The following is a 21,260-nucleotide window of genomic DNA, read 5'->3' as shown; positions in this document are numbered from 1 at the left end:
CTCAGATATTTAAGGAAAAGGAAAGAGGAATCTGATAGCTCCATGGCTCTCCTTTGATACTACACCCAAACTCTGGAGCTGTAGTTTCTCAAGGGTCAGTCGCAACATGGACACTGAACTCACACTGATGAACTTTTCGAATCTGTCACATTAAAATTCATCAGTGCTCTTTCCCAGGCATTGGCCATTTGGAAAACATTGCCTCGTGAAATTCTGAAGAATATCGAAGTTACAATTTAATATCAAGTCACCTTCATGATTTTTACCGCAGCCTCGTCAGAGAGGTCTTTGAGTATCAGAAAGCTGTCCTCAGGCATGTTACAGGACAGGCAGACTAGACATCCAGGGCCCGTTCTGAGAACAAATCCCAGGCTGGCATTCATTCTTAGTGTTGCCATCTCTTAATTCTCTCACCCAACGGTGCATCGTTTTTTTAGAGCAAAATCTGGTTTTCATGTGATTTCCTATGGAATCCCAACATGCACAACAAAGACACAGCTATCTGCACAAGCAGAGTGGCCCCCGGATCTGTGCCCCCTGCCTCCTGTCCCACCCTCGAGACCCACCCACCTCTCCCTGATTCCTGAGCTCCTTGCCAGCCATGCACACAACCTGGCCTTGCGCAAGTGCTGCTTAGATTCATTCTGGTGGGAGAGGCACCTCGAACTGGTCTGGACAGGTCCAGGGGTGGCCTGCTGCTCAGCACCCAGGAACCAGGTCCAGGGGTGGGTGGCCTGCTGCTCAGCACCCAGGGACCAGGTCCAGGGGTGGGTGACTGCTGCTCAGCACCCAGGGACCAGGTCCAGGGGTGGGTGACTGCTGCTCAGCACCCAGGGACCAGGACCAGAGGTGGGTGGCCTGCTGCTCAGCACCCAGGGACCAGGTCCAGAGGTGGGTGGCCTGCTGCTCAGCACCCAGGGACCAGGTCCAAGGGTGGGTGACTGCTGCTCAGCACCCAGGGACCAGGTCCAGAGGTGGGTGGCCTGCTGCTCAGCACCCAGGGACCAGGACCAGAGGTGGGTGGCCTGCTGCTCAGCACCCAGGGACCAGGTCCAGGGGTGGGTGGCCTGCTCTTGGGCACTCAGGGAACCAGGTCCAGAGGTGTCCTGTTCTTGGGCACTCATGGATCGAGGCTCCCTGCACTGACCGGAACTTGGTCTCTCCTCTGCTTCTCTGCCCTGCAGTTTGTCTCCTTCTTAAGGCAAGAAGCCCTCCTACTGGCGAGATGTCCCCTGTCATGATTTGGATCCAATTCCAAAGGCTCCTGTGTGAGGCAGCGCAGGAAAGCTCAGAGGTGAGGTGATTGGGTTATTGCGGCCCCACCTGATCAGGGTGCTCATCCCCGATAAGGATTGCTGAGCGGTGACTGTGGGCAGTGGGTGGGGCTGAGGGGCTGGGTCCCTGGGGTTTGAGTTTGGAGCTCTCCCTCCCTCTCTGCCTCCTGGTGCCGCGTTCCCACTGCTGTGCTCCTCCACACCTCCCGCCATGATGTTCTGCCTCACCTGGATCCCAGCGCAGTGGAGTCTACGGAGACCTCTGAAACCATAGCCCCAAATAAACTCTTCCTCTTCTAAAATTATTCTCGTTGGGTCTTTGGGTCACAGCAGCAAAAAAAAAAAAAAAGCTGACTAAACACCCCCAAACCCAAAGCTTTCTCATAGCCTCTTCTGCAGATAAAGACAACTTTCCCCCCACTGTACCCCAAAAGCTCTGGTGGCACTCCTCCACCTGCACCCGTCTCTGTGGCCAGGGAGGGAAAGTCTTAGTCTGGTCATTCTCTAGTCACCTCAGCATCCTGGAACTGGACGGACTTGGCTCCATCCAGGTCACTGACTGAGAGAACAGAATGGACAATGGACAATCAATGTCCTTTCAAGAAGGTGACTGAATCCGGCTGAAAAGTGTTTACCCACCTGCCTTGGCCTCTGTGCCCCCATTAAACACTCCGACTGCCTGCCCACCCCGCCAGGCCTCTGGCTCCCCCTCTCCATTCGCCACGGGCATCCAGACCCTGCCTCAGTTTCCTGTGCCCGGTTCTTGGCAGCAGCCATGGATGATGACCCACAGGCAGACTGAAGCGATGGCAGAGCGCAGAGCAGGCTGCAGGCAACAGAGACCCTGTTTGCAGGAGCCAAGGTCCAAACCACAAACCGGAGCAGGCTGTGAGTCCAGGGTGGGTAGGGGGTGTGGACAGAGCCCGGTGGGAGCCCCGGGGGTCTGAGTCACACAGGGAAGGGTGGTGGGTGCTGCTACCCCGCCAGCTGTACCCCCACTCACTTTAAAGTTGCTTTGTCCCTCCTGTGGATGGAAGACTGCCGACTGGACCTAAAACAGACTCTGCCATTTTCTAAGAAATACACTGCAGAGTGGAAAAGGGTGACGCTCACCAGGCAGTGGCTTGGGGCCAGCTTTACACATGGTTTTGCACGTGGAAACAGTTCTCACACTCAGGACAACCCACACTCTATACTCGTCTTGAAACAGTCGGAGGGTACAGCGTGCACAACCTCAGAAGGGTGAAAGTCTCTGGAGATCCGTGAGCCAATTTCACAGGCTAGCTGTGCCTCTTCCAACCTCCTGAAGGACCTGCATGGAGTTTCAGGTGCCCCACATCCTCACCGGCAGCTGCACCACCCCAGTGGGTGACTCGGGTCGTGTGGTGGCTTTAACTTGCACTTCCCTAGTGACAGATGAGGTTGAGCACTGGTCACGTGGTTTGGCCACTGTGCTCTCTCCTTCGTGGGCCTGCTCAGGTCCAGTGTCTGTTTTCCTCCGGGGCTGTCTTGGTTTTGTTGTTGATTTGTAAGATTGTTTTGCTTATGCTGAGGGGACTGTGCACATTGCAAAGATCTTCTTCCGCCCTGTGGACTTTTCACTCTGTGACTGTCTTTTGATAAAGAGATGCTCTTATTTTGGTGTCAATTTGCACGACTCCTTTGAAAAACGGTTTGAGGGAATGTTAAGCTGAACACCTACACTGTGGCCCCAGTTCAGGGCATGCATGGTGGCCCTGCCCTCAAGAACCAAAAACTGGGAACAACCCATATGCCATCAACAGTGGAATGAATAAGCAGAAACTGCAGTCCCACAGCGGGATAGTGCACATCAGGAGAGCACCTGAGCTGCTGTACACAGCACCGTGGATGGATCTCAGCATGACCTAGAGGGACGAGAACAGGAAACCGTGCGGCTGCACCGGTCCATTTACATATAACTCAAAAAGGGAAAAACCATCTGTGCCGATAAAGGTCAGGAGAGTTGTAGCCTTTGTGGTTAGTGACTAGGAAGGGGGTGAGTGGGCTTGCAGGGTACTAATAATGTTACATTTCGGGAATGCTGGCTACACAGTTACGTTCACTTTGCAAATAGTTCATCCAAATTATACACTTAAAATATATGCTAGAGGCAACACGCACAACTGGGGGGCGGGGCTGGCGTCTGGCGGGTAGCGGAGGCGCGGGGCCTGGTCCCGCCCTCGTTATGGCCAAGACCGTGGCCTATTTCTACAACCCGGATGTGGGCAACTTCCACTACAGAGCTGGGCACCCTATGAAGCCCCATCGCCTGGCATTGACTCATAGCCTTGTACTGCACTATGGTCTCTATAAGAGGATGATTGTCTTCAAGCCATACCAGGCCTCCCATCATGACATGTGCTGCTTCCACTCTGAGGACTACATCGATTTCCTGCAGAGAGTCAACCCCACCAATATGCAGGGCTTCACCAAGAGCCTTAATGCCTTCAACGTGGGCGATGACTGCCCAGTGTTTCCCAGGCTCTTTGAGGTCTGCTCCCGTTACACAGGTGCATCTCTCCAAGGAGCAACCCAGCTGAACAACAAGATCTGTGATATTGCCAATAACTGGGCTGGTGGTCTGCACCATGCTAAGAAGTTTGAGGCCTCTGGGTTTTGCTATGTCAATGACATTGTAATCGGCATCCTGGAGCTGCTCAAGTACCACCCTCGTGTGCTCTATATTGATATCAACATCCACCATGGAGATGGGGTTCAGGAAGCCTTCTACCTCACTGATAGGGTCATGACAGTGTCTTTCCACAAATATGGAAATTATTTCTTCCATGGTACAGGTGACATATATGAAGTTGGAGCAGAAAGTGGCCGCTACTACTGTCTCAATGTGCCCTTGCGGGATGGCATTGATGACCAGAGTTACAAGCACCTTTTCCAGCCGGTCATCAACCAGTGCATGGGGAATGCATTGAATATGTCAAGGGCTTCAATATCCCTCTACTGGTGCTGGGTGGTGGTGGCTATACTGTCCGAAATGTTGCCCGCTGCTGGACATATGAGACATCGCTGCTGGTAGAAGAGGTCATTAGTGAGGGGCTTCCCTATAGTGAATACTTCGAGTACTTTGCCCCTGACTTCACACTCCATCCAGACGTCAGCACTCGCATTGAGAATCAGAACTCACGCCAGTATCTGGACCAGATCTGCCAGACAATCTTTGAAAACCTGAAGATGCTGAACCATGCACCTAGTGTCCAGATTCACGATGTGCCTGCCGATCTCCTGACATGTGACAGGACTGATGAGGCCGATGCAGAGGAGAGGGGCCCTGAGGAGAACTACAGCAGGTCTGGGCAGGGACTTGAGAGGGACCACCCAGCAGGCTTGCTGGGGAGGCTTACAGGAGAAAAGCAAATTGGAAGACACCAGCTTTCTTGTCCCTGGTTTTACTGCCTTTATGCCAGTACGATTTTTTATTTTTTATGACCAAGTAACATATATTTATTGTGAAAATTATAAACAGCATCAAAGTAGGTTAAGGTTATATCCACACAATCACAGACCCATTCCACAGAAGTAACTACCATTAATAATTTGATTTATATCTTTTCAGATAGACTTTTTTCTGTAGATTACAAGTATACATCTACATGCACATATACTATAAATATATATCCATTCACAGTTTGCTGTTTGTGGAGGTTTTGATTTTTGTTAGTCCAAATGGAAGTATTCTGTACATGTTGCTCTTCAACTTATAGCTGTCTTTTTTTAAAATAAGATGTATCTTTGTATGTCAGTGTATATGGATCTGTTTCTGTATTTTATCAGCTGCATAATATTCCATTGTGTGGATATAGCATAATTTAACCAACTACCACTGGTGGACATTTACATTAATTTACATTATCCCACCCTCCCCCCCCCTTTTTTTTTTTTTTTTGCTACTACAATAATAAAGAAGGTGGCAATGAGTCATCAAAAAAATATATGCTATATATATATATACAATGGAATATTACTCAGCTTTAAAGAAGAATGACATTATGGCATTTGCTGGTAAATGGATGGAGCTGGAAAATATCATGCTAAGTGAAATAAGCCAAACTCAAAAAACCAAAGGCTGAAGGTTTTCTCTGATACACAGAAGTGAATTCACAATAAGGGAGGAGATAGGGAAGAATAGGTAGAGGGGAGTGAAGGGAGGGAAAAGGTTATGGGGTAGCAAGGATAGTAGAGTGAAACAGACAGCATTACCTCATGTACACAAATGACTGCATAACCAATGTGATCCTACAACATGTACAATCAGAAAATGAGAGATCACACTCCATTTATGTATGATCTACCAAAATGTATAAATGCATTCTACAGTCATGCACAACTAAATAGAACAAATTAAAAATTTAATTAAAATTTTTAAAAATATGTTCTTTCTATATGTAAAATATAGTTAATAAAATGATTTTTCTGCAATAGGTCATTTGAGGGTAGACATATAGACCAATGGAATTGTGGGTCCAGAAGACTTATGGCCAATTGACTTTTGACAAAGAGGCCAACATAATTCACTGGATGAAAGAATGGTCTTTTGAACAAATGATGAGACAACTGGCTAGTCACACGCAAAAGCATGCAGTTGGACCCCTGCCTCACACCATATATAAAATTTAGCTCAACGTGATGATAGATTTGCATGTTAAAGCTGAAACTATAAAGTTCTTAGCAGAAAACACATGTAAATTTTTTGTTATTTGACGTCAGGCGATGTTTTCTTACGTACATACATAACTAAAATTACAAGTGATAAGTTGGACTTCATCAAAATTAAACTTTTGTGCTTCAAAGGATGCCAGCAAGAAAAGACAACCTATTGACTCAGAGAAAATATTTGCAATTCATTTATCTGATAAGAAACTTGCATTCAGAATACATATGAAGAACTTACAATTCAATAATAAAAAGACAGCCCCATTTCAAAATATACAAATGATTTGAAGAGACATTTCTCTAAAGCAGATAGACAAGTGGCTAACTAAGCACGTGAAAAGATTTCAACACCATTAGCTGTGAAACAGTTTCACTAATTACCTTTCCCAAAGGAGAACTCCCACTATAAGTGGGACTAGCAAGATCAGCCCTATGCCAACCACCAGGAACAGGGTAGGAGGAGGTCAACCCCCTGCCCCCTGCACCCTGAGCTGCAGTTCTGTCTGCTCAGACCTGGTCGGAATAGGACATACTGATGTGCATACCGTCTGTGAAGCAGATTTATTACTTACAGACAGGCAGCAAGGGAGAAAAGAAGCCTGGCATTCACAGACGGCTGGTCCCCAGGCTGCGCACACCCACTGACACCGCAGCAGAGGGACCCAAAGTAGCCTGCCTGGGTTTCACACCTCAGGGAACGTGATCTGCGGGGCTACCGCACTGAAGGGCATCCTGCCTCGAGGGCAGAGAGGAACTGAGCCCAGGCTGTTCCAGACAGGTCCTCCTCCTCCGCCTCAGGATGCCGTGGTCCTGACGTGTTCTACAGTTATCCTGAGAACTCTGAGCCAGAGGACGGGGAGAGAGCGGGGACCATCCTGCCTCAGCCATCAGGGAACTGCCCATCACGACCATGTGAGGTCCACTTAAACCTGCTGGACGGCTGCAATGTGAACGATGGGTGCGGGAAGGACGCGGAGAGAGGGACCCTCGTACCCTGCAGTGGGAGCTTAAGAAGTGCCGACCGTGGAAGGCGGTTTGGCAGTTCCTCAAAACGTTAAGATAAAGTCACCCTGTTACCCAGAAGTCCTACTCCTAGACACGTACCCAGGAGAGACAAGAACACGCATTCACACGGAAACTGGCACGCGTCTGTTCACGTCAGCACTATTCAGAATATCCAAACAGTAGAAAGAGCCGATGGGCCACCGACTGATAGGCGGATAACAAGGACAGCGGCGTGTCCCTACCATAAATGTCATTCAGCAGGAGAAAGGAGCCTCAAGGACTGCACCGGACGTGACACCGACTCAGACCAACTCCAGAAAAGCAGCCACGTGGAAGACCATCTATGCTACGATCTCGTGTGTAGAAAACACCAGACAGGCAAATCTAGAGAGGCAGAAAGCAGGGCTGGAGGGAGGAGCGGCAGGCAAGGAGGGAGGATGGGAAGAGGCTGGTGCCCTGCACTGCTTCTTTGGGGATGGCAAAAATGTTCAAAAATTAGATTATAGGGATGGTTGCACAGCTCCATAAATACATGAAAAATATTGAATAGCACAAACAGCTGAGTGCTACAGACTATAAAGTGCCCCTCGAGCTGCTTCCTAAAGTGGGCTGTTTATAAGGGGTACTGGTGGCCTTCACTGGGGGCGCGGTGGGTGGTGGGACCGGATAGGCGGTCCTGCGTGATGAAGTGTAGTCCTGTACCGGGCGCCTGCTGAGAGTGTAAGGGTGTGTCCCGGGCGGGAGGGGTGGGAGAGTCACCGCCATCCCCTCTACCCAACACGACCACATGGTCCCCTAAAAAGAAACTGGCGTGAAGTCTGTCTCACATCCTAAAACCAGCTCTCTCTTCTAGACCAGTTCCCTTCAGCTCTAGCGAGCTGCCCCTTGCCAGGCTGGGACTCCACACAGGGTCCCTGCCCCTCCCTCCCCAGGACATGCGAGGTCGCCGCACTCTTGCCCGTCCCGTCCAGGTGCCTGGACTGACCGACCATCACCCAGTGGAAACGCTGCAGGGCACACGCGGTTACCACGCAGCTGTGGCCCAAGAGGCCAGTGTGGTCAGGGGCTGATCAGACCCGACCAGGCAGCAAGCGGGGCGCTCTGACCAAGAGCTTGGCTGCTGCTCAAAGGCAGACGGACACTCTCGCTGAGCCAGTTAAAGCCCCAGGGAGGGGGCATGCGAATGAGCCGGCCAGGGGACGAGGAGCCACCGCACACGGTAAAATCACCTTCCTGCGGGCTGGGGTTCAGGGCTGGGCCGGGTGCGCCTAAGCACACACTGAAGCATCGCCACGCCAAAGCAGCTCAGAATCCCAGGCTGCGCTGAGCCTGAATTCCAGGGCCAAGAGAGGACAGAGGTTGCCAGGGGTCATCCTGCGGGGTTTGTAGGGGCTGTGTGTAACATTGATCGTCAATTCGGAATCTGCTCCTTACAGTGAGAATTTCCACTTAAATAAGAAACAGTGCACCAGGGAGAACCCTTGCCCCCCACAGTGACCGGGCGGCTGCCTGTGTCCTCGGGTTAAGCCACCAGGGCTGCACCAACAGTTATGGCAGAGCGTCACAGGACCCAGGGAAGGAGGTCACCTCAGGACCAGGCAGGGTCTCCATTGTCCTCTCCTCCCAGGCCAGACGGGTGGGGGTTTCGCCTGCAGGGAAGCAGCTCTGTCCCGGGCACCAGCCGGTGCCCCTCAGCCTGGTTCCCTCTGACCGCCCACCGGGTCATGGAGGCTCGGTCCCCAAGACTGCTCCTCTCTTACTCCAGATGCCTCTCAAGCCCCGCTGTAACTCGGGGTTCCCAGCCGTGGCTCCCTGGTTTGGTTCATTGGCTGGAGTAGCTCACAGAATTCAGGGGAGCAGAGACTTCTGTTGACAGGTTTGTTGACGCAGGAAACAGATGCCAGGCTGGACGGGGGAGGGACGGGAGAAGGGGTGCAGAGGCCCAGGGCTCACGGACTGGGGCCCATCCTGCTGGTCTCTCTGGTAGCGATCCTTCCCCCAGGGCGTGGGAGGACCCTCCAGAATGGGGAGGTCACGACCTTCTGCCCCACAGCGAGGGCCGAGGCCGTCTGTGTGGACGGGAGGCCCGTGGGCGGTGGATGAGGGCTCTGTGATCTGCCTCTGGGTTCGGTGGCCTGTCCTGGTGAGGGATTTGGGGCCAGACACTGGACAAATTTCCACCTAGACCTGCCCTCTTCACGTAAGGCGCACTGACCGCCTTTTGGCTCTCGGCGCGACACCCCGTCTACTGACAGCCGAAGACCTGTTGGAAGGGTGGTCCCGACGCCGGGCCACGGGGCTGCTTGCTCTGCTGCTTTGCTTTGTTCTGTGTTTTCCCGGCGCCTCTTCCGGGACGCCATCCTCGGAGCGCTGGCGTCTGCGTGGAATCTGCTCCTGGAGCAACTCCTGCCCTCCGGCCTCCGTGCTCTGCCCTCGTCACCGGCCTCCCGTGCTCCCTGCGCTGAGCTCATCGCACCGGCCCTCGCGCTGACGGAAAGACACCCGTCCATGGTCTAATGTGGCTTTTCAGGTGAAAAGAACAGGGAAGGAAGTAGAGGCGCGGCTGAAGAGCGTGCGTGGGAGAGACGGTGCGGGAGAGGGCGGGGGACGCCAGGCCCCCGGAGGCGTGGGGCCAGCTGCCCGGGCGGCGAGAGCGGGAGCAGCCACGGCCGCCCAGGACGCACACCTGGAGACTCTCGTCGGGCAGAAGGGCTGGAGTCTGACTTGTGATTTTGTAAGAAAAAAATGTTTCCTTCCTGTGCTTCCGTTTTCTCATTTTTGAGTAACCACAGCCCCAACCTGTTTCTAAAAACCACGAGGAACAGAGAAATATGTTAAGTGCTTTAGGCTCCTTCAGACAATAGCAAAGCGATCTTCAAGGAAAGAAGACGTGATTTGAACTTTATATGAAGTCTAATGGTTAAATTTAGGAAAGAATAATTTAAATAAAAACAAAAAACCTGCATTGAACAAGGAATCTGGTTGAGATTTGTTTTGTGTCTTAAATACCATAAGCCCAAGCCCCTCCGCGATGAGGCCCCGCTGCCCGCGTTGCTGTTCAGGGCCCGCTTCACCAGCTCTGCCTCCCCTCTCCCTGCGGCCTCCTCTGCAGTTGTAAGAAACGTTAATTATCAAATCTCAGAAGCAATTATCTCACACCTGCACATCCTGACCATGAGTTTGGTGCTTCTGAAGCCTGAAAAGACATTCTGGCTGTGACCCAGTTCCCTGTGAAACGAGGGAGTCCTGACACCTGGCAAATAATCGCCAGAAATCGTTTGCTATTAACTTACAAGGGATGGTGTGCATGCAGCTCAGGACAGAAGGAAAGAGCTTTCCTGTCAAACGCCAGGAAACAGACTTTAACACAGGTGGCAGGGAGGTTCGGACTTGTGAAAAGGCCAGTGTCCACTCACAGCGCAGCCGTCTTCCGAATGCTCAGCACCTCGGCCCCTCCCTCGCCCCAGGAGTCCCGAATCCCTTCCCTCCAGCACCAGGAAGGACGGCACCCTTAGCAATCTGAGCATTAGGTCAAATCGCAAGAGGCCTGTGCCACAGCAGAGGAGGTTACGACCTACCCAGTGTTGGGACTAATGACACGTTAACTAACTCAGGCTGACTCCTTACTCCCTGGTGAGTGAGCAAGATCAAGGCCTCAAAGGCGGTTTCAATAGTTCATGACGATAAACGGGACCACCGTCAGGGATTGGTTAACAACAGTTCCGCCAACATGATCAGCTCGTGCTTGCCATATAGTCCAATGGGACTCTCGCCTGCGTGAACCCCCGTGCCTTGCTGACCTTTAAGCTGATTGGTTCCCGCCTAGCCCCCACCCTACATAAAAGCTGTGTGACTTCCTCAATAAACGAGTTCCTGCTGTGACGGGTCTCCCTGACGCGTCTGATGGTCCTACACCCGGAGGGCTGGGAGCAGGCAGTCAGTCGGCCCTACCTATCCCGGTCTGGCCTTGTTGGGGAGTGTCCCCTTCCCTTGTCGCTGGTCGAGAAGGGCAAGGGGGCTTAAGACCCCGACATCTGGCGCCCAACGTCAGGCCCCTCAAGGCTGAACCGCAGCCAAAGCGAAGAGGCAGTTTCGAAACCGAAAGTACCAGCAGATCGGGCCAAGCGAGTTCCGAGGTAAGGCATCCCTGAAAAGATGGGGCAAACACACACCACACATGGTGACCCTGCGCTCTCAGCTCTTAGACTCATGCTGAAGAGCAGGGCCCTTGAGTGGTCTGATACACAGGCGGAAAAAGCCTGGGACACCTTTACTTGGGTGGCCCCTTGGCTTCCCACCGCTAATCTTTTTGAGTGGTCCACATGGGATTGTGTAGAACAACTTGTTAGAAAGAGGGACATCAGTTTAGGGGAGTCCCCATTTGGAGTCTGCCCTACGTTATCCCCCCTTAAGGCCTGCTTCTCTCCAGGACCTCCCAAAGGGGGCTCCAAGTTTCTCCCCAGAGAGCCACCACCTAAACAACCGCCAGCTCCTCCTGTTGCATCTCCTTCCAGAACCACATAGTAAACAACGTTGGGAGACCTTTGATACCGCCGTTTACCGGTGACGAGTTCTGCTTCTTCTAATGTTGAAGATTAAGCACTAGAGAAGCAGCCAAGGCAAGCATATTAAGCAGGTTTATTTAAAGGGAATAATACAGACTTCTCCCGGCAGGGAGAAGGGGGCCATGGCTGATGTTCTAAAAGTCCCAAGAAGTGAGCACACCCTGCATCTTTTATAGGTTAAAGTCTCCTTTGTTCTCCAGTTCTTTCCCCCCTTATCTCTCCTTCCTGCCTTCGTGACTAGGCCAGGTTTTGCATAAGTGAGAAGCCATGGGCAGGGGGAGGGCCAAGGTGATTCAGGCGGGTAAGGGCCAGGGGGCATTAATTAGCAGCTCCTTGTTTGCAGTCCTTGATAAAGGCAGGTAAATTTGGTAATCAATGGGCTCCGGAGATCTTTGATATTCCATTCTTCCAGGGGCAGTCTCCAACTTCCAAAGGCAGATGGCTTCATGGCTTCATTTCCTCGAATTGACCCGATTTTCTATTTCTACACTAACTACCTGTCCTTAATTCTGGCTTCACCTTTAATGAGGAGCCCAATCCATCTCCATCCGCTCCTCCCAAGGTTGAGGAACCACGAGGGCAGCCAGCCTCTACACATAGGGAGGGCCCACTACCGCCCCGGGGAGGCTCATTGCTGCCATCTTGTTTTCTGGGGCCACATCAGACTCCAATGAAAACCCTCGCCCTCCTCCTTCCAGATGGCGGGAAATCTTCCAGGTGGCCATTTTATGATACTGGGCAAGAACTCCCAGACTCTAACCTCCCCCCTCCCTGTATGGCCTTTCCAGTAAATGTTAAAATGTTAGTTTGGGAAGGAATGACTACCGATCACAAATTGGCCTGTGCAGGGATGAAAGATCGCTCCATGGGAAGGTGGATTGTGGTTACCAAAGATATTGGCACACAGCTTCCGCAAGCGAGCGGGCAGATGGAAAGGGATTCCTTATCTTCAAGTCTCTTCTTTCTTGCGCTCCTCTGCTCTTCCTGCAAACTCGAATGCCTCCTTCTTCTCCCCCTCTTAATCCCTCCTCCTCCTCCAACTTTGACTCAGCTGTTTCTGCTTCCATTCCCCGGTCCAGCCCACCTAGTCCTCCTGCCACGAGGTCCCACATATGCTGGTGTGGAGGGAGTTACCAACCCAACCATCAGTGGCATGTCCTAGTAAGGAGTACTTACTAGGCCCCACAAGTATTGGGAGATAATTGTTTCACAATTTTCTGCGTCCAAACCTGAATTGATTACTAACCAGGAATAACGATTAAAATGCCCTAGGTATCAAGTTTCTGCTAGAACATTTTGGCCCCTTTCAGATCCAAATCTCAGTCAAGGCTTACATTGAAATGTAAATAGAGAAAGCCTGAAGACTCAGTAGGAGATGGGTCTCAAATCCAAAAGAAAAAAAAAAAAAAAAAAAAGAGCAAAAAGAGTCTTACCTGAACTCCAGCAAAAGTAAATTTTATGGTGCTTTACTAAAGTACTTAACGGCTGTATCATTTTTCCAGGACTCTTGTTTTTTTTGAATTCTACATTTTTTTTTGAGCTCATGACTTTTTTGATCAGTTCTATTTTTTTTTATTCAACTAGAGTTTTTGAACATCTGTTACATTGCAATGGAGATTCACCTATAAAGTTTCAAGGCCTTTGATTTTGTGTTATGTGTATGTTGTGCTGTCTGATGTCATGTTTTGTCTGTATCAAAACTGAGCGCTCCTAAAATTAAAATTTAAAAATGGATCCAAATATTTTTAATTCATGTGATTTAAAGAGGTTCAATTTAAATTGGGTAAACTAATAGAAGTAAAATGTCTTGAAAATAACTCGCAAGTCTCTAGGTGGTCAAACTAATAAAATGTTGATGTTAATAAAATGTCTAACATCAATTTTTCTAGGACTTTCCTCCAACAAGAAAAAGATGACAAATACTCTTCAGGACACTTGTCTAATATCTTGTTTTTTTGTTTTTTGTTTTTTTTAAGAAAATAAGTGAATTAGTTGACATGCATGGGATTACTCAAATGTGTTTGTAGAGAAAATTGTTTTGTGTCATCACTAAACTAAAAACAAGTTTACTAAGAGTTATGTCCTAACAGGTATAATTCTATATCCAAAGAGTTCTAAAGGTTTCAACTGTGTTTCAATTAGAGTACTATAAATAACAAAATATTTAATCTTATTAAAATGGAGTAATTTATATAAATTAAGAAATTTCATAAAAGTTGTTTCAGAATGTGAACAAAAAGGTCAACAGATAGGAGAGAAAAAATAAAAGGTTCTAGATATGGAAATATATTTAGTGAAGAACAAAATGTTTCTGGGTAAGAAAGTGCTTGTGTGATGAAATAAATGAGGGTCTAAATAAGTGCTAAGAAAGTCTATGTAAGTAAAGGGCAAGTTTCAATAAGTTTGCATGTAACTAAGTTGGTTGTATGTATGTGACATAGTTAAAGCTATTTAAGGTTTTTCCTAAGGTGAAATACTAATGTTCTAATATAAACCAAAGTTTAATCTATATGGTAAAATTGAAGCCAGAATTAAGGACAGGTAGTGTAGAAATAGGGAATCGGTCAATTCGAGGAAATGAAGCCATGAAGCCATCTGCCTTTGGAAGTTGGAGACTGCCCCTGGGAGAATGGAATGTCAAGGATCTCCGGAGCCCATTGATTACCAAATTTACCTGCCTTTATCAAGGACTGCAAGCATGGAGCTGCTAATTAATGCCCCCTGGGCCCTTACCTGCCTGAATCACCTTGGCCCTCCCCCTGCCCATGGTTTCTCAGGAATGCAAAACCAGGCCTAGTCACATAGGCAGGAAGGAGAGAGATAAGGGAGGAGAGAATTGGAGAACAAAAGAGACTTTAACCTATAAAAGATGTAGGGTGCGCTCACTTCTTGGGACTTTTAGAACATCAGTCACGGCCCCCTTCTCCCTGCCGGGAGAAGTCTGTATTATTCCCTTTAAATAAACCTACTTAATATGCTTGCCTTGGCGTGCTTCTCTAGTGTTCAATCTTCAACATTAGAAGGAGCAGAACTCGTCACCGGTAAACGGCGGTATAAAATAACAAGGATTTCTTAGAAACACTAATTTACTCTTAACTTTGTGTCTATTAAGTTTTATTCTTTAGAACAATTAGTCTTAAAAATTGGGGTTTATACAATTATGGTTAAGCAACTGTTAGAGTATTGTACTACGTTAGAGTCTAAATTTTTCTTTAAAAACTAAATTTGGTAATATAAAAGTGTCAAGGTAATTGTGAAATGGTCACTCTTTGTATGTTGAATGTGTTCATATTTTCCAGGTATATAAGTTTTTAAAGCAGGGATTTATCAAGCTGTTATTCTCCAAACTAAATTTGTCTGTAATAGTAATTTTAAACGTAAAAAGAGTAAATTTTATTGGGGATTTATTTCTATCATTTAATGTTCTATTATAGGACCTGTCATCAATAGGGTATATGTAAAATTTGTTAAATGTATTTCTGAAGGTTATTGAGAGCCTGATTTGTTTAAAGGTTAAACATAAAAACATTTTGTCACTTTGCCACACAAAAGGAAAGTTAAAAGCTCTTAGTCTTTCTTTAATTCATGTTTTAGATATAATGTTAAATTGTGTTAACTAATGTTCATATAGACTCAGGAGTCAATATATGTAAACTGCTTAAAATGACATTTAAGAAAGAGTGTAATGCGCAGTAGCAAAACTTGGACAAGAGTGATTGAGATTGGGGTCTCTGACCTCATGACTCTGGACAGTGGACTTCCTTGAGAGCTACACAGAGCTCCTAACATAGCACTTTGCAGCTCTACCATCTTAGATCTACAGGCTCAACTTGATTCCTTGGCCACTGTCATCCTGCAACGGCAAAGGAAGGAGGTCTTTGTCTGTTCCTTGGTGAAGAGTGCTGTTTCTATGCCAACCGCTCTGGCATTGTACAAGATTAAATCAAAAACCTACAAGAAGATCTGGAACATTGTAGGAGCAAGCTCCATTGGAATTTCCTCTAGACTGGGTTACACGGGTGGCTGCCCTACCTCCTCCCACTTATAGGACTGCTAATCACCATTGTCCTTGTGTTCACCTTTGGGTCTTGCATAATCAATAAGCTTATCCATTCACTGAAAAGCCAGGCTAAGTCTGTGCAGCTCATGGTGGTCCGACAGCATTATACCGCCCTTCATAATAATGATTGGGAGCCCTATAGGATCATGGATCACTCGTATCAGGACACTGGGGTCTAAGTGTCTCTCCCTTAAGCCCTGCTCCTCCTGAGGGGCCCGCCTGAAGTGCTAAGGTGGTAGTCAATGACGGGTAAGATCCTCAGAGGAGAACAACCTAAGACAGGCACACCTTCAAGTAAGGCGGACCCCCAAACTGCTAGGGTGATGTTCCATGATGGGTAAGACCCTCCCAGGGGCAACCTAAGACAGACACACCCTTAATATAAAACAAAGGGGGATGTGTTGGGACTAATGACACGTTAACTAACTCAGGCTGACTCCTTACTCCCTGGTGAGTAAGCAAGATCAAGGCCTCAAAGGCGTTTCAAAGGTTCATGAGATAAACCGGACCACCATCAGGGATTGGTTAACAACAATTCCGCAAACGTGATCAGCTCTTGCCATATAGTCCAATGGGACTCTCGCCTGCGTGAACCCCCGTGCCTTGCTGACCTTTAAGCTGATTGGTTCCTGCCTAGTCCCCACCCTACATAAAAGCTGTGTGACTTCCTCAATAAACAAGTTCCTGCTGTGACGGGTCTCCCTGACGCGTCTGATGGTCCTCCACCCGGAGGGCTGGGAGCGGGCGGTCAGTCGGCCCTACCTATCCCGGTCTGGCCTTGTTGAGGAGTGTCCCCTTCCCTTGTCGCTCTTCGAGAAGGGCAAGGGGCTTAAGACCCCGACAACCCAGGAGTCCCACTACCACCCAGAACCTCACTGGCCTTCACCATGGTTGACTGAGATCCCACTTGAAAAGAGCCGCCGTGCTGTTTTCAAGATACTGTTCACACGGCCAGAGAGAACAAATCCTGAAAAAGCACAAGGCAGATTTCCAGACCGACTCACCTCTGCCACTGGGTTCTCTGACGCGTGTAGGTGGGGAGATGGGCTTGGGACATGCTTTCCCAGGCCTGTCCACGGCAGCCTGCTTCTAGGTGAGGAAGGAAGTGGACCCCGGGAGGCCAGCAAGCTCCCTGCAGTGGTCCTCTGTCCAGTGACCTGCAGAGCAGGACTTGGGGAGGGCTCTGCTGCCACTGGGTGCCCCTCCCCCTCACTCCACTGCCCAGGGCTTGCCCCAGCAGGGGAGGCCAGAGCTCCCTGGTGAAGGGAGGCTGGGGAGAGGCCACCCACCCTCTCCACGGGCTCTCCCCTCAGGGTGCCAACCCTGCCTCCGAGTGGCGCAGTAGGCCACCTGAGGAGTGACGGTCCCATCAAGCCGAGCACCGCGTGCCATCTCTCAGGGCCTGCACCGCACCCTCTGGAGTCCCCAGCAAGTTTGGGGACTTCTAAAAGACTCCAGGGCTGTTTGGTTTCCTCCAGCAAAACCCGGACCCTAGCAGGGGGGCCCAGGCCACCCTGAGGCACTTCCCCGTCCCCCTGCTCCTCCCAGACAGGGACTCCACGCAGGCGGGATCCGGCTTTGCTCTGATAAATCTCAGCACGGGGACTCGAGCCTGGCACACCATCCACAGACAGAAGGAGTAGCAGCTCCAGGTCCTCTCGGCTTCCCACGTCCTGTCAAGACCCCTCACCTCCACACGCGTGGACAAGGCCATGGGCAACATCCCCCAGGACAAAGGGCAGCGCCAGGAGTGGCCGAGGGGGCTGTGTCCATGCCAGGGGCTGCGGAGCTGCAGGGAGCAGTAACTCCTACAGACCAAGGCGAGGGCCAGCGTGAGCATGGCGTGACAGTATTTCTTGGTTTAAAAACACCCCTAGATAGTCCTGGAGACAAAACTGCCGATTTCGATGTTAAAGCGAATGCGCATCATGATTTGTAACTGATACCGGAAGGAAACTGGTGCTGCCAGGTGTCGATCACACCCACCGCCCTCGAGGCTTGGTGAACAAGGGCCCCTGCTGGAATACTGCACAGCTCTGAACAAAACTCTGGGAGTGCAGCCTGCTGCTGCCTGTGCATGACTGGTCGGCTCCGTGTGCCAATTTCCCCAGCAGCCACACAGGAAAGGAGGAGGGAGGGCAGAAAGGAACAGAGGCTGGAGGGAGGGAGGAGCAGGGACAGACGACGGAGGTGGAGGCGCTGGTGGGAGGCAGGTGCTCAGGAGCTGGGCACAGTCTTTAAAGCCCTGATTAACACACGGAAACCACCTCGGTTCTCTGAGGTGTTTGATAAGTACAAAACGGCATCAGAAGCCTCCGCTCAGCACTGTTTAGAGGACGCAGAGGGCAGGTGGATCCGGTTCTCGAACCTAGAGGGTGGTATGTTTATTTGCCCGTTTAGAAAAGGCTCCACTGGTTCCCTGGGGGTCAAAGCAAGAGGTGGATTTCTGTCTCCTCAGAGCAGGCCTCTGTCCCGCCTGCCCACCCGGCCATCACTGGCCTCTTCCCAAAGCCCAGTGTGGCCACATGGCCCGAGAGCTTGAAAAGGCCACGCTGGGTGTGCACACCGCAGAACTGCTGAGACCGTACCTCCAGCCGCTGTGTTTTCGGCCATCCAATTGTTAGACATTTTGCAGCACAGGGCTGCTCGAGGGCTCCTCTGAATACTACAGATGTAGGGTGGTGACCATCGATGGCCTGGGGGACAGAGCGCAGTAGGTCTCCACCTTCTGAGGGGTTCAGCGAAGCTCTCTGTGCCTCCCTGGCGAGCAGGACTCAGGGCCGTGGGGACCGGGTCATTCTGCGATGCCCACCCCCACTTACTGAAACCCAAGGGAGGGAAAAGCCAAGCAGGACCTTAGGGAAGCGCAACAGGGTGGTGAGATGAGGTCGCTCTGACCTCTAGATCCGGCTCACAGCCCTGAGGATTTGCCAGGCACCTAAAGATGCCCCGTCATGGCCTGCTTTGGGAACCCGTGACTGCAGACTTGAAGCTGAGGTGGAGCCCCCTGTAATATGTCAGAGGGCACCAACATCAGGTGTCCCAGAGCAAAGAACTGGTCATCAAGGCAAGACCGCGACGCAGGCAAGGAGCAACCACAGTTGTTGGTGCGGCTCCTGCCTGGCGCTTAACGGCAGGATGGTGAGAAGTGTTCAGTGTGTCCACGCAGGAGGACAGAGTCAGACGTGGAGAGTGAGCCTCACCAGGTGGCGCTGCAGATGACTTCTCCTTCCTGCAGCATCCTCTAGAGCTGCTGAAGGAGCGCCAAGTCCAAGCCCTCTGCCAAGCTCCTCCTGCGGCCAGGTCGTCCCCCTGGGCTAACGTTCTGGGCCCTCCAGGGCAGCCTCTCCTGCAGCCTCGGCCAGGCCTTCCTGGTTCCAGGTACAGCAGAGAAGGAAGCAGCCGGGCTCGGCTGGGCCGGACCCCGGGCTGGGGAGGCGGTGGACTGGGTGGCCAGTGCAGGAGACAGCCAGAGCAGCAGTGGGACAAGGTGCCCAGACTCCGCACCACAGCCGCACCAGGCCCCCGGCCCAGCCGCTCCTGGCAGGTCCCTGCCACCGCACGGTCAGTGTGACTAGGGCTGGCCTTTTCTTCTTCTTAAGTTTACTTCATGTTATGCTTTTACAACTAAAGTGAAAACAGCCAGGCAACGGGCCACAGATGAGACTTCTCTCGGGTTTGCCAAGTGGGGACCCCACAGCCCGGTGACCTCTGTGCCTGGGGACCTCTGTGCCTGTTTTCTGCACTGAATCTCGGGGGGATGTCTTATGAGGATGGGCAGGGAGGGGCCTCTCTCCTGACCCTGACTGGTCTCCAATTCCTCACAGCCACAGGAGCGCCGGACACCATGGCCCCAGCCCGCCCCAGGGGGTGAGGCTCCCACAGCACACCCCGCGCCCGATGGCAGTGGCAGGCTCCTCGGTGACAGACACAGGCAGGGCGGGAAGTAGTCAACCGCAGGCTTTGATGTCTCTCTCCCACATGCCAACGTGGATCGAGGCGATCTAAATCGGAACGTGTGACTGAGTGGCTTTCTGAAAACATCCTCAGCCTCCACCTCTGCAGAAGTTAAAGCCTCCTCAGGGAAGGGGAAAGAAGAATACTCCTGTGGACGGCCTCTGTCCACCTCGCTGTCCTCACAGATAACACAGGGGAGATGTTTCTGTGCCAACGGAATGAAAGTGAAACTTGGGGAAGCAGGGCATTCTCCAGACTGAAGTGGAGGCCGAGGGCGGAGGCTCATTTATCCCCATCACACATGACTAGCTGAAGATACCCTAAGCCACAAACGCACTGAGTGCACCCGAGGCACAGAACACCTTCGCTTGGCAGCAGGTACACCTGCGAGCAGGGTCAGCTGTCCTCCTGAGCTGGCTGGCTGGGAGTCACCGCTCACTGCCGCTGCCCAGCATCGGTGGAGAGGATCCTACCGCACACCGGGAGCCTGGGAAAAGATCAAACTGGCCAAGTAGAGTTTGTGACGAATGCATCGCTATTTCACCATCACAAAGTTAAAAAAAAAAATCCTGTGCCCAACTGCGTCAGTCCAGAACGCTCTGCTTATTTTTGCTTCACCGAGCCTGGGAGCCCAAGGGGCTGGCGGCAGGGGCGGCAGAGAGCGGGCGAGCAGGGAGAGCCGGCAAGGGCTGCACCCGGGGCAGCTGGCCGCCGGGCACCTCGGACCAGCGGGGAGAGGGAGAGGCCTGCATCAGCCTCGCCCCTGGGAGAAGCTCCGCCCCTCGGCGCCGGCCCCGCCCCCGAGCTGGGGCACGTGGGCGCCCGCCGGGCTCAGCGGCAGCTGCACCGGGCATCCTCAGGGGAGCCCGGGACACGGGGCGAGAGGTGGATGGGCATGTCGGATGGCAGCGGCTGGAGACTGGTCGTAGCTGGTCACCACGGCAGGGCTGGACCCAGGGACAGGAAGGGGAGTAGGGAGGAACCACAACTGCTAGAGGGAGGTGCGCAAAACTCGCAGCATCACAGCGGTGACCGGCTGCCGAGCAGATGGTGTGGGTGGTGGAGAGTGGGTTCAGCGGTTGTTAGGAAAACTGTGGACTGGGGATGTGGGTCAGTGGTGGAGTGCTTGCCTGGAAAGCACGGCTCACTCACCAGCGAGAGAGAGAGAGAGAGAGAGAGAGAGAGAGAGAGAGAGAGAGAGAAGAGGGAGAAAAAAGGAAGGGAGGGAGGGAGGGAAGAAGGGAATGAGGGAGGGAGGGAAGAAGGGAAGGAGGGAGGAAGAAAAGGAAGGAAGGAAGGAGGTAGGAAGAGAGAGAGGGAGGGAGGAGGGAGGAAGGAAGGGAGGAAGGAAGAAGGAAGGAACGTAAAGAAGGAAGGAGGAAGGGAAGGAAGGACGGAGGGAGAGAGGGAGGGAAGAAGGAGGTAAGGAAGGAAGAAAGGAAGGAAACCAGATCTGACCCACGGTGACATCCAAATGACTGAGATCTACTATGGGAGACAAGAGTCCAGGCTGCTGGTGTTTAATTCCAAGCCACATCACTCAGGGCTTTGGGAAGGAGTGTCCCAAAATAGGAAATTAGTGATGAGTCACAGATTCGCTTCCCATGTTCACATGAAAACACCAGTTTAGCCGCAGCGGTGCCTGGTTGATCCCTGATGCATGATGACCTTGTGAAAATATCCTCTAGGTCTCATCCAGGTCTCACCCAG

The 21,260-nt window shown here is 51.4% G+C and overlaps 1 protein-coding gene across 1 annotated transcript in view; it reads left to right on the top strand.

Moving 5' to 3' along the window:
• Window positions 1-3,480: 3,480 nt before the first annotated feature.
• The window catches only part of LOC124992800 (histone deacetylase 3-like), a 64,547-nt gene continuing 46,767 nt past the window's right edge, over window positions 3,481-21,260 (top strand). Inside the window, 3 exon segments of the mRNA XM_047564049.1 lie at window positions 3,481-4,204; window positions 4,207-4,635; window positions 6,762-6,921. Of these exon segments, the coding sequence (XP_047420005.1) occupies window positions 3,481-4,204; window positions 4,207-4,635; window positions 6,762-6,921 (1,313 nt within the window).

The sequence above is a fragment of the Sciurus carolinensis genome, chromosome 9, assembly GCF_902686445.1.
Source record: "Sciurus carolinensis chromosome 9, mSciCar1.2, whole genome shotgun sequence".
Lineage (NCBI taxonomy): Eukaryota > Metazoa > Chordata > Mammalia > Rodentia > Sciuridae > Sciurus > Sciurus carolinensis.
Note: the sequence above shows the minus strand (reverse complement) of the source record. Positions and strands in the feature narration are given on the sequence as shown.